This window comes from Alternaria infectoria, assembly GCF_024043175.1.
Source record: "Alternaria infectoria strain BMP 0036 chromosome Unknown scaffold_9, whole genome shotgun sequence".
NCBI lineage: Eukaryota > Fungi > Ascomycota > Dothideomycetes > Pleosporales > Pleosporaceae > Alternaria > Alternaria infectoria.
Window position 1 is genome coordinate 1 of NW_026250698.1, and position 12,812 is coordinate 12,812.

Here is a 12,812-nt window from a genome sequence, read left to right on the forward strand (position 1 = left end):
GTTTGAAACAGCGGGCAGCAGGACTATATAGTCCCCAGCAGCTAGGAGCGGGCGCTGGATCCAGGGTCCATACGGTGAGGTTGAGGTGGAGATGGTGAACGGTGATATGGCTAGGCGGCAGCAGGACTCTGAACTCCCGCTGGCGATTGAGGCGCTCCTCCTTAGCTCCAGGCGTGTGTTGTTGGTGGCGGCCGCGGTCGTGGCCTTGCGCTTGCGCGGTGTCACGGCCATCGTCAGCCTTGGACTTGGGCGCGGCCGGCCGTGGCCTTGGCCTTGCGCTTGCGAGATGTCTGCCGTCTGCCATCGCCAGCCTTGGACTTGGGCGCGGGCGCGGCCGTGGCCTTGTGCTTGCGGGTGTGGCTGGCTTCTTGGGTGTGACCTCAGTGTCCTTGACCTCCTCCTTGACCTCCTCCTTGACAGTGGGCGCGATGTTGTGGTTGGTGAGGCAATGTTGGGCTGGCTGGCAAAAAGACATATTGGGGCCGCGGGCGCGTGTGGAAGATGAGACGGAAGGGGATTGAACCTGGGCCCTGGTTAGCTACAACAACAACAACAACAACAACAACAACAAGGGCAAAAAAATGGGATGCGCGTACATGCCTCAGCCATGTTTCTTCTTCTTCTCCTCATCAGCAATCAGAGGTCAATCGATAGTTAATGGTCATCACCGGCCCCACTGCGCCACGCCATCCCTTTGATGGAAAACAGCCCAGAATATGTGGATCATATAGCCAAGGCGCTGGCCATGATCATCCCTCATCCCTCATGTGGAATCTGGGGTCTGGTGTGGCGGCGGGTCTTGTGAGGGAATGCGCCATTGAATGGGGAAGTTGCGCCTGTGACGGGAGGCGAGGAAGGCGAGGAAGGCGATTTGCTCATTGAGCTGCGCTGTAATTCTGATAAGACCGTTTTGTATAGTGATGTGGCAGGCGTTTTTGCAAGTAAAAATGCTATCGCTATAACAATTTGGTAGTATTTGTATGGTGTAGGGGCAGATTTCCATACTTACAGGCGGTGAAACCGGATAATTTGTATGGGTGGAATGCGTATATAGCGACTGCTCAGACATGTCATAAAGCACCGGCAGCTCATGAATTCATAGCCATAGTATGGTGGACTTGGTGAAATATATCCTTGAGGAGGTGTAATCTGGGAGTAGCAAAATGCCGCCTCGTATGTCTGGACCGGAAGTAGAAGAATAGTGAAGCATCGCATCTGCATCGTGTCTATTATAATGCTGACTGAGGGTCTGGATCAGAGGCGATGTTGGTACCATACTAATTAGTATGAGAATGTCATTTTGGCGAATATTGGCCAAAATCCTAAGGCCCCAGCCTTCAAAAGCCGTTTTCCCATACAAACTGGCGGGAACCATGTCTGGAGGAAGGAATGCATTGCACAGGACGCCAATCGGATATGCATTCTGCCATAGCGAAATCTCTTCTCAAATCTGCTCTGCGGACTTGGAGAATATCGACATTGACATGAGGCTTCAGCCCCGTCAGATGCACAACCTCCGATGTTCGTCTGCCCGCTGAGCCTGTGTTTGGCCCTATTATCCTGGTATGTCCGTCGATCTGAGGGCGGCTTTGAGGAGGGTATTGGGGGGTGTTTCGCTGAGGGATGTCTCGAGATGTTCTGAAATCTGGCTCGGGCCGTGGACGATGTTTTGGGGGCGCGCTTTTCGCTCAGCGCTTTTTGTAGTTGCTGTAATGTTTTCCTGTAGCAGAGAATAGTTGGTAGGGTGAAGAGAATGAAGATCTTGTCTAGAAGAGAAGAAATTAGTATAGCAGGCAGAGAAGAAGGTAGAGAAGAAGTAGAAAAGTATACGAGAGAATGCGGTAGCGAAGCGATAGAAGGTAGGGAGAATCTGCGCTTTGCAGGCTGAGGCTGTATGTCTGAGTAGCCTTTGGGAGCTGGTAGATATGCTGAGGCTCTGCTAACTCTGACAGAGCGGCGGAGATTGGATAGAATTGATGCTTGGATTGTGCGTCCTTGAATAGAGTTGGAACTGCTTGTAAATACTCTGTTTGGCGTTGCTAAAGTCTGCGAGTAGAGGCAGAGTTTTGAAGAGGCGCAATAACAAAGGGCGGCTGTTTCGAAAGCGCGGATTTGGCGCGCTGGAGCTCTGCTTCACGCGCGACTTCTCTGGAAGTACGCGCAAAACCCCGAGATCGTAAATAAAAGATTTGCTTGAGTTATAGCGAATAAACATAGCTGCAACAGGTTGGCCTGGGTTGGTGGTGGTGTAGTAATAGCGGGGAAGGTTCACAAAACGCGTCGAGGGCTCAGGGTGTAAATGCTTGGCATTTCGCGCTTTGACATTCTCTCACCCCAACATTCTTCCTCGCTATGGAAACTCGAGCCTTGCCAAATCGCTACTACTACAAAAACTCTATCTTCCAAGGAGCATGGAGAAAGATATCAGACTCGTTCCCCTCACCTGGCTTATGCGGCGCAGCGAGTTTGGTATCACCACCAGGTACCATCGGCAGAACATACTGCTTCTCGTCGCTCAACTCACTCACCCCGACGACATGAGTCTTGCCAGTAACTCTTATGAAGGGAAACTTGAGTACACGATCTGTCTTGCCTGTCTCGACAGTCTCTTCAAGAAGCGCAAATGTATAAAGATCATCCAGCAACTCATGGACAAAGAGTCCGTTAATCCGATAGAGGCGTTGATTGACCATGACGAAGTTGCCGACCTTGAAAGCTATGCGCTTATCGTACCTCCTAATAGAATGTTAGTATGAACAAAGTCCAGTTCCCAAAGTGATTCCGCATAAAAGATAATGTTGGCGAGGATAATAAGGAGTGCAAACTTACTTTGCATAATAACTCATCTTCGCCGACCACTGGAAACCGAAATAACCAAGGCTGAGCAAATTCTGGTTGTAGTGATCTTTATATGCGCGTCTGAGCTGGGAGATGAAGTCCGCTGTCGCCTCGCCTGGGCCATTTGGAAGACCATCCTTTGTTACGTCCCTTGACTTGATCCGTCCCAGCAGTTTCAGTTGGGTGTGATTTTCATCCGGCGCTTTCATGTTGCTGAGGACGTTCACCTCTAGGAGCTCCTGCTGTTCTGACCTTGGAAGCAGAGCAATGAAGAGGTTTGGGTTGTCCTCCTTCAGCCGCTTCATAGCCGCTGCGAGATCTGGATACTCTTTGTCGAACGCGCCGAGGAGGATGAACCGGATCGTAAAGCGCAAATTTTCCCCATTGAGAAGAAACTGCTCAATGTTTCGACCATTTGTACGAGTAACAAGTTTCTTAAATAGCCTAAGTCTGTTAGCATATCTTAATCGCGACGGACCATGAAGTCTTACCGATGTTTGTCCTCCCCGCTGAAGGTGCAAACCGCGAGAGGTGTCGAATATTCCAGTGCCGCTTCTTGAAGATGTAGGCCGGTGTGGAGATTGGGTCGGAGGGGCATGCGCTGGAAGTAAGAAGAAAGCTTTGTATCTTTGGGTCCCTTCGAAGAGCCCAGCTCGTTCACAGCAACGTTCACCGCTGATTCAACATCATCTTCCTCATCTTCAGAACCTTCACCACTTGCCTGTGCAGACGATTCTCGGGATTGGGATCCGCGTTTCTTGCGAGTGGAGATGGCGGCGGTATGAGCGAGCTTCTGGAATGCTGCGCGAGAGGATCGGATGGTCTTTGGGAGGCTGATGCGGTTGGCGTCAGTCATAGTGGGCGCGAGGAGAGATGCATTGTTCTCAGATATCTTGGCCATGTATGATATCAACGTAAGGACGACTTTGCCATCTAGCATTTCGCCCTTAAATGTTGTGGCCGCGGCGCTGAGGAACTCTGTGATGATCCAGCTCCGTTTCATGTAGAGCCGTAGGATGATTGGCGTGAGCAGCATAAGTCGAGCGCACTCAGACTGACCATAACTCCCAAGGAAACGAACTGGAGATTGCAGCTTGCTCCAACCAAATGGCATAGGAAAATCGCGCAGACATCGAGCAAACTCCATTCCACCCTTTGGAGTGAGTATCGCAGTGAACAGGATCTCTAATGTGAGTTTTGATAGACCGCCGTACTCACTATGCGCAACGTCGGTCGGGCAGGCGCGAATGAGATCCAGGGCCTTAGCGATTTTCGTGAGCGATGATTCCTCTGGCATCATCCCAAGCACGGCGAGCGCTTTTGCCTTGGTGGTTTTGGCCTTGTTTTGCTGGAGCTTCCGGATCGCCTGAACAGCATGGTAATAGCGTCCTTTCTTGATAATGTCAAAATCAAGCTGGTCAAACTCGGTTTTTTCGGCTAGGCAGAAACGGCAGCCGCGCTTGGCGTTCTGGGCGAGAAAGCCTGCATTCTTCTGCTGTTGTGGCATGTCGCCAACGAAAGCGATGACCGGAGCGCAAAGGAATATCTCTTCATCGTTGACGGTAACCACCATACCCTGATCTAATCGCTGAAGCATTGGAGCCATTGCGGAAACGACATCGTCGAAGTTGCTTCCATGGGGGCCAAATCCTACGGTGAATTGGTTCATCCTCCTCTTGCGATCATGCCGAGACAGGCCAGCCAATGTGAGGTAGAACCCCGTTAGCGACCTATGCATATTCCGGTAGACTCCAAAACCGTCAATGAACATAGTGTATGGGAGGCTGACGCAGCGGCGAGTGGGATGGTCGAAATTGTCCTCCAAATACTTGCGCGAGAAGACCTTGACCTCCAATTCACCCCGAATTGGATTCGAAAGGTTTAAGGCCATCAAGCGCTTACCCCTGACTACCTGCCGAACCACATACCAGGCGCCATTCTGGTCAGGACTTGGGTAGGCCACACGGACTGGATGATGGTAGTCCTTGATAACGCGGGTCTCTCGCCGAATGACCTTGGACGCCGGCAGCATCTCTTTGCCATCGAAAAGGCATAATTCGACGTTACCAGAAGAATTGAATGGCGGCGCGGAAGGATCTCTCTCGATATGGGGTGGCAAAAGTTTAGCATCGGCAAGCCTTCGGACGATCAAACTAATGGTCCCAGAATTGGTACCACAGTAATTTTTGCCTGTATTTGTAACCTGGGCCAAATGGAACGAACCGCCAGCGCATCCAGTGCATCCATTCAGGCAGCGAAACTGAATAAAATCACCAGGGAATATGGGCTTGCCATCTGGATAACGAGCGAAAGATCCAGAGCTTGTTCTGATAGAGGAGCTCCAGGCAGGGGAATTGAACAACTCAGATGAGTCATTGACGAAGTGAGCCATGCCACAATGAAGCCGGCTCATAAAGCTGTCAGATTTTAGAACAGTCTTAAGCATCGCTTCCAGATCGAAGAATTCCAAGGCGTGAGTGAGGTTTGTCCCTGTAGGTATGGCAGATGGATCGAGGTTGATATCCTGGAGCTTCATCGGCATCAGAGGCAGCGACTTCCAAACACCATCCTTCAGAGTGTCCAGTACCGCAGGTAGATTTGCAAGTTCGTCCTTAGCGTTTTTTCCTTGTAGAATCTTGACTAGGCCAGCGTAGCCTGTCCGAGAACACCCTTCATTGTGACACCACATAGCGAGCTGAAGCAGAGTGTCGTTAAGCTGGAGTGGGCTAACGTGATGAGTCCGTGACTCGGAAAGGTCCGTAAGGTTTGGAGGGAGGGAAGGTAGTGGTGGCGGCGGCATCGAAGGGGGAGCTTGGGAAGCTGATGGATCTGGTTGGGTGGCAGCTGTGTAATGTGCCACGAAGCCTTCCACTTCTCGTTCTTCTTCGCCTAAATCGCCATCATCCTCCTCGTCAGAATCCGGTATTGGGTCAAGGTCGTGAGGGACATCAGGCTCATCTATGGGCTCCTCAATGACATCTGGAATCTGATCGAAGTCTGCAACCTCAATTCTTGAGCGCCAGGCATCTATGAGGTCATTGCTGTCGCTGAAGGCATCTGACGGCTGAAGATCGAGATTTGGTACATCTCCAGGCTGCTCAGGCTGCTCCGTCGTGTCCAGGATGTCATCGCCGGCGAATGGTAGGACATCATCCAAATCTTCATTATCCTCAACATCATCATGATGGGTTTTGGCTCTCTTATTGGGGGATGAGAGAGGCTGGTCGTCGCTATCGTCCGGCTCGTCGTCAGGATGGTTTCCGTACCTATGTCTGTTGCGAACCACCATCGTATCTGAAGGGTCGAAATGCAGGAGCGGATGGTCTGGGAAGAAGTGGAAGAATTATGAACATCCAAGTTGCATCCAGGTTATTTGGTCGAGTGGACTTTGACAAGTTTCCAGAGGCCTGGGGAAGCGTGTCTGAGAGGAGGAAGTTCATGCACACCAGTTCAGAAATCGGTGCATTCTGAGGGTTGGATCAAGGGGAAAATGACCAAGTCCAAGCCCGCCGAATATCCTGATATCTGGCCAGTCTTTTGGGTGGGAAGACAGATGGCGAAAGGGCAAAACCCGGGTGTTGCACAAGTCTGGATGTTCCGCTGCCCTTCGTCCTGGTCTCTGGCCCTTGGTTGCTGGGTTTGTCCTTATGCGTTTTCGAGCCGTTGGCTTGGGGTTGAGATGCGCAACAATGTCGGGTCTTGTGGGAAGAATCTCTGTGTGACGTGGAAGGTGTTTGATGTGTGCGCCGAGTATTTGGTGTACCTTATGTGACTGCTTGGATGTTTTGCGATAAAATCTAAGGTTGTAGAAGTAGAAGAACGCGAGAGAGAAGTAGGAAGTTGTTGAATTGGTTGAGTAGGCGGAGAAGCTAAGAGAGAAGAGCGAGAAGTTCTGAAGCTGGAAGAGGAGAGCGAAGTAGGAGAAAGGCGAGAGAATCTGGCGATTGTATACTTAGGCTTTGGTGTCTTCTAAGGTTTGGAGGGCGGTGTTTGATGCTGGCCTTGGGGGCATTTGCACAGAGCGCGACGATTGACAGATGCTGATAGCGGCTTTCTTGCTTCTGGAAGATCTCGCGAAGCAGCTGTAAAAGTCGAACTTGCTATAGTCGCAATACCTGAGTTGTGGTGAAGGTTTGGCGTTGTCGCAATTGTGCAAGTGCGCAAGTCGCGATTGCCTGGCGGGCACGCTAAGCGCATGGGCCACCACCGAATTTTGCGCCACATAGCTCCGCGTCCCCGCATCCCCAACCTCCCAACTTCTTCACCTTTATTCGTCCCAACCACATCGTAACGCGCCATCTTTGCAAGGGAGTGTCGGAATAAGTACGCAGGGCATACAGAACGCCGAGGGGGGTTCGATCTGTATGAAACTGCGCGCTATGCCTTCATTCCCTCTCACTTCTACTCGCATTTCTGCTATTGGATCTGTTTCTCACTATGTATCAGTCATCGCAACGCAGCTACACTCCGACACTGTCGTCGGGGACAATTATGCCTTCACCCACTTCAGGTCGCAAGCGCGGCCATGATCAGATTGAGGGCCAGGAGCCTGAAGAGAAGAGCCCGGTTTGCTTCACCTACTTTACTCTTTGACACTTACTTACTTTATTATAGAGTCCTGAAGCACCAGACACACCCACCCCGACGCGTCAATCTCTATTTGCGCTTTCAAGAGATCAGATACCAGCCTTTGCGCCAGCCAAACTGGCTGTCAAGCGACCAAAGACCGTTGTGGACAAATATGATGCTTTGGAAGGGATCTACCGCGCCTGGTTCTTGGTTTATCCAGACCGCAAAGGCGATGAAGAATGCATTAAGGTTCTCTTCCCGACCGGACTACCATCTCAAGAGACCGTTCGCGAATGCTACAAGCGCTTCAAGTACCATTCCGATAACTGGTATCGAGAGACCAAGAAGAACATGAGTGTAAGTCCAAAGCTATGTTAAGTATGCTTGTATGTTTCTTTACTAACATGTCAATAGGCCCAAGTCAGAACCGCTCTCGCCGATACCTCGCTGCTCAGAAATCAGAAAGACCAATTAACCCTGGTTGAACACTTCGCCAATATCTATTCGGTTGCCAATTTCGAGCTGGGCTTTAGGTGGTGCAGCAAGTTCAACATCCAGCAGTCCCCTGTTCTGGTTCAGGAATATGCAAAATGTATGTTATTGGAGATTCTCTCTGCTCCGCTATCAGCCTGCTTACAATTCTCTAGACCTGTACACCAACTTCGCCGCCGTCATCAAGTTGAACATTGATTGGCAAGAGAACCCCGACTCGGATAAGTATGACGATTACGGTGACGAATGGCTGAAGGCCTTTTGGAAGACGTTCGCCTACTCAAAAGACTTCGACTCAATTCAGCCAGACCACATTGTCGTGCGAGCGAAGTCAGCCAACAGATCTCCCGCAAAAGAGAAGAGGGTCTTCAATATTGCGCTGCCGGATGCCAATCCCAATATCAGGTTGAAGGATGGTCGCGCTGGGCAGCCTGTGGAAGAGCGTGCCGATTGAGGTCTCTTTGAGAACTCTCGCGCGCCCTGCTACTTCACATATATGTTTACTGATCTTTCAGCTGGTCTGTTTTGTACTTCACATTTTATACCCGCTACTATGTAGCAATGTTTCTGGAGTTATGGTAATGGCGTTTCGGGTTTTAATGTTTACAGCGGTTCCAAGGAGCGCAATCTGTTCATGAGGAGAGGATAGTTCGTCATGTATTTCACAAGGCCATTTTTGCAATGTCAGACTCATAGCAATCAAACATCCACATCAACTCTTCTCAATTTGTAAGGGTGACTGAGATGTACAAAGCCTCTTCACGTACAGAGCAGTCACCGTTCAAACCTACTAAGGCAAAAGCTTCATTCCTATGTGCGTCATCCGCTCATTGCTACGGCACCTGTGGTATGTCACATAACCATAGCGAAGGGAGAGCGGGTTTCAAGTCTCCTCATTTCAGCGAGAGAGGAGCAGAAGATACATATTGCCTTCGTCAAATGGGAGTGGCGGCTTCAGCGCGCATCCTGTAAACTCTTCCCGACCCTTCCTGCCGTGCTCCAGCTGGAACATAGGCAAAGCCACAGGCTTGTGTCGTCGCATCGCGGCCTATCAATCTGCCATCATAAGAAGGGCTTATAGATTCGTTGCGACGTCTTCCTTTGTGGCTCCTGTGCATTTAGAGGCTCTCCCTTCACATTCTGCAGCTGCTGTGGTCGTGTAGTATGGCCGCACATCTCCCCCGACACCTGCCCTCATTAACACAATGTCAACACCGTGTTTGTGCACAAAGTCATCCGCAGAGCAAGGTCATCTGCGATCCAATGGACTGGGAATTTCAATGAGTGTTCAATGCGTTTTGCGCAAGAACACGCCATCCACATGACGTGGGGAAGGGACGCTCGTCAGGATGTGAGGTGGCTGGGAAAGAACGCCCCTTCCACACCTCGTCGCCATCTCAATCCCATCAACAATTCAACATCTTGCATCTCCATCACATTCACAGTCAACACTACATTCACATATGCTGGACGAAGCGTTCAGGGGTTTCAACATTTATTGCAGTCTCACGATACGTTGAAGGTCCATCAACGACTCATTGCCAAGCCTGCCGATCCCCATAAGGCCGCGCTAGTCGCCCGCGAACTTGGATCTCGTGTATCCTGGACAACAATTATCCATGGATCACATGTGACGCAGCACTCAAACGCACTTGTTCTCACTTGCAGCCTCGTTACCTTGAAATATCTGCATCCACTCTTTCCATATACAGGTACACCGCCAAATCCAATTAGGCCTCGTTTATGTCGACTAAAGGCCCCGTTTGTGGCGTCGAAAACTGCCGATCTAGACGTTACGAAGAAGGCGAAGACGGCTTCTTGTATTGTCAGAACGGCCACCAACAGGCTGGCTTAGTCCGCGGAGAAGATGACGATGACTACGTAGGGGCTTCCCGAACAGTCACGCGCAAGAAGAAAGAGACGGAGGATGACGCCAAATCCACTGGTAAAATCTACAAGGGCGCCCGAGGTTTTGATTTATACTTGAAATGTCTGCAGCTCGTCCTCCGCCATCAACTTTGGTTCCTCGTCAAGGATCGAGGATTGCCTGTGGAGCTTGAAGCAGTCACACGCGATCTCTGGTCGCTGCGCATTGCTCAACTTGGAGACCGGATCGCGAGTCAGGATGAAGAGTCCTCAGAGTCACAGAGTCAACAGCTTTTCAGCACCATGGAGAGCGAAGATGATGCCACGGACACTGAGAAAGGCCATCTCAGAGATACCAAAGGAAAGAGGAGTATGAGGTTAGCCGCCGCACCCAATCTCAATGATTGTCTAGTCTTGTGCTACCTTGGTATCTTGACACTAAGGCTGCCGTTCACACCAGGCGATGTTTATGCGTGGGTCATTGATGGCAAACTAGCATATCGCAGAGCAATCAAGCTACTGCCACTCGCCATGAGAGATCGACTGTTACCCGCCTACCGTGCTGTTCTTGATCCGAGCGCATCGCTTACTTATACACGATTTTACAAAACGCTCATAGACCTACAAATGAGCTACAGCAAAGACCACGGTATCACTTGGCCGGCTCTGAACGTGCCGCTCCTTCTGTTCCGCTATCTGAAAGAGCTTGCCTTGCCACTGGAGCTGTATGATGCAACAAAACGACTCGGCGACTTGCTCGGCTATGACTTCGCTCCCCACCACGACGGTAAGAAGCGTCTGAGTATACGGCATCTCGCTGAGGCGCAACTAGTGAGCACCCTCGTCATATGCATCAAACTACTATATCCTCTCGACAATGAGAAGCGTTATCCGATTTCATCTTCCGAACCAACAGCGGCGGCGATGAACTGGGAAGTGTGGCGTGAGCAGATGAAGGCGGCGGAGGAAGCCAGGCGAGGAGGCAGGGGACGCTTCACTACCGAGGAGTTGACAAAGGTGCAGGAGAAGGATGTTCTCACAATGGGCCCTGAAGAGATGGATCAGTACCTGGACTTCTACGCCACCGAGTATTTGGATGATGCCGAAATCCAGCGCACGAGGGACGCTGATGACTTCCGACACGCGCTGTACAATATGTTTCCTATCGACACTACAACACATCATCCCCCACAGGAGGCATCCCATACTTTACCATTGAACGAAAAACTGGAGGTGATAAAAGTGGTCCAGGGCGCAATGGAGACAGTTCCAGTGGTAGCCGAGGAGAACACCGAGGTACTTAGGATAGGACAGGCATACCCGATTTGGAAGACGGAAGAAGACATTCCTGATGTAGCAAAGACGCTGTACAGAGAAGCTGCAAAGATCGCAGGGCTATCGATGAACATGCTCATATTAGCAGTCGGTTCCACGGAAGCAAGGGTTGAGCAGTGGAAGAAGGCACAGAAGAGGCAAGCTTGAGGTCGCCACGTGCATGTAATAATATAGATCCAAAGCTTGACTATCACTTGCCAAACACCTGTCTTCTTAGAAATTAATGCACGCTTGATGCGCCGGTTTGGAGTGATGGAAGGCGTCACACGTGAGGGGCGCTTGATGCGCGCTAACGCTTGCCGGCCTAGCATGGGTGTCTGTGCGCGCACACAGTGTGGAATTCGTCTACCACTTCCGCCCTCAACCTCGATACTGAGATCACGGAACACCGCAACACCGCCAAAGATGCAGATCTTCGTGAAGACCCTGACGGGCAAGACCATCACGCTCGAAGGTATATCTCGGACGCACGAATTGCCATGGGCCCCGCGCTGACTTATTCGCAGTTGAGAGCAGTGACACCATCGGTACGCACACCCCCAATGCCACTCGACGGCAGTACTCCGCACCGCGCCGTATCGCATCGCATCGCCCGCGCTTGCAAAACATGTAGAAGAGGGAGGATAGAAGCTGACAGCGGGCAGACAACGTCAAGTCCAAGATCCAGGACAAGGAGGGCATTCCCCCGGACCAACAGCGCCTGATCTTCGCCGGAAAGCAGCTCGAGGATGGCCGCACTCTGTCCGACTACAACATCCAGAAGGAGTCCACCCTCCACTTGGTCCTCCGTCTCCGTGGTGGTATCATTGAGCCTTCGCTCAAGGCCCTTGCCTCCAAGTACAACTGCGACAAGATGATCTGCCGCAAGTGCTACGCACGCCTACCACCGAGGGCTGTCAACTGCGTACGTCATGAGAAAATATCTGTTCCTTGAATCAGGAACGGTTGGGGTATCGGACATTGACTAACAACAACACAGCGCAAGAAGAAGTGCGGACACACCAACCAGCTCCGCCCCAAGAAGAAGTTGAAGTAAACTACTCGCCTCTATCGGCGTCTGGCGAAGAGAGCAACGGGGTCGGTGGAAACGAATTGCAACGATTGCATGCGATGGATATGAGGGCTAGGTCGCTACTACTTCTTCCACGGCACATGGCATCAATGGCGTGCTTGTCTTGTCTCGCATCTGAGACTTTATGAAGGGAATCAGGCATGTAGAGTGAATCGATCAAATTCAAACACCACCAGCTTCGACTCTATTGCTCCCCATATTGCTACATCTTGCTGCACATGTTCGATGGCCTTGCAGTATGTCACGTGAGATCGCGTCACGAGCGTAATTTATGACGTCACCGAACATACTGCACGGTGTTGATACCAAACGCCTTGGACCGCACTGATGAATTTCAACTCTTGAACTGTGATGCACCATAGTATGAGACTTGAGATTTGGGACTAGAAGACCATGGCCGAGTGTCACATAATCACATCAAAGTGCGACAGTTTTTGGATTTTCGTTGTAGTTGATCGTAGAAAACATCGGATATACAAGTACACAAATTTTCTCTTGCTCGCATACTAAACACTCATAGATATGAAATCGAACGTCTTCTCCACCATTGTTGATGATCGTCGCAATAAGTACCGTGATGCTGGGTCGTAGTGCCATCTCTCGACACAGTTCCCCATTCGTCACTCTCACCATAGACGAA

The 12,812-nt window shown here is 50.9% G+C and overlaps 3 protein-coding genes across 3 annotated transcripts; 2 read left to right on the forward strand and 1 right to left on the reverse strand.

Moving 5' to 3' along the window:
- Window positions 1–2,384: 2,384 nt before the first annotated feature.
- On the reverse strand, window positions 2,385–6,127 carry J4E92_005951 (uncharacterized protein; the record flags this gene model as incomplete). The annotated part of the gene is made up of 3 exons (XM_051497327.1): window positions 2,385–2,736; window positions 2,830–3,282; window positions 3,330–6,127. 3 exons carry the CDS (start codon window positions 6,125–6,127, stop codon window positions 2,385–2,387), a joined length of 3,603 nt encoding a protein of 1,200 aa, XP_051351974.1.
- Window positions 6,128–7,329: 1,202 nt separating this feature from the next.
- J4E92_005952 (uncharacterized protein) lies at window positions 7,330–8,353 on the forward strand (the record flags this gene model as incomplete). The annotated part of the gene is made up of 4 exons (XM_051497328.1): window positions 7,330–7,404; window positions 7,453–7,764; window positions 7,822–7,999; window positions 8,055–8,353. The coding sequence occupies 4 exons, from the start codon at window positions 7,330–7,332 to the stop codon at window positions 8,351–8,353; spliced, it is 864 nt and encodes a 287-aa protein (XP_051351975.1).
- A 1,289-nt stretch (window positions 8,354–9,642) lies between these two features.
- Window positions 9,643–11,247, forward strand: J4E92_005953 (uncharacterized protein; the record flags this gene model as incomplete). Its single annotated transcript, XM_051497329.1, has 1 exon — window positions 9,643–11,247. The coding sequence occupies one exon, from the start codon at window positions 9,643–9,645 to the stop codon at window positions 11,245–11,247; it is 1,605 nt and encodes a 534-aa protein (XP_051351976.1).
- Between the last annotated feature and the right edge of the window lie 1,565 nt (window positions 11,248–12,812).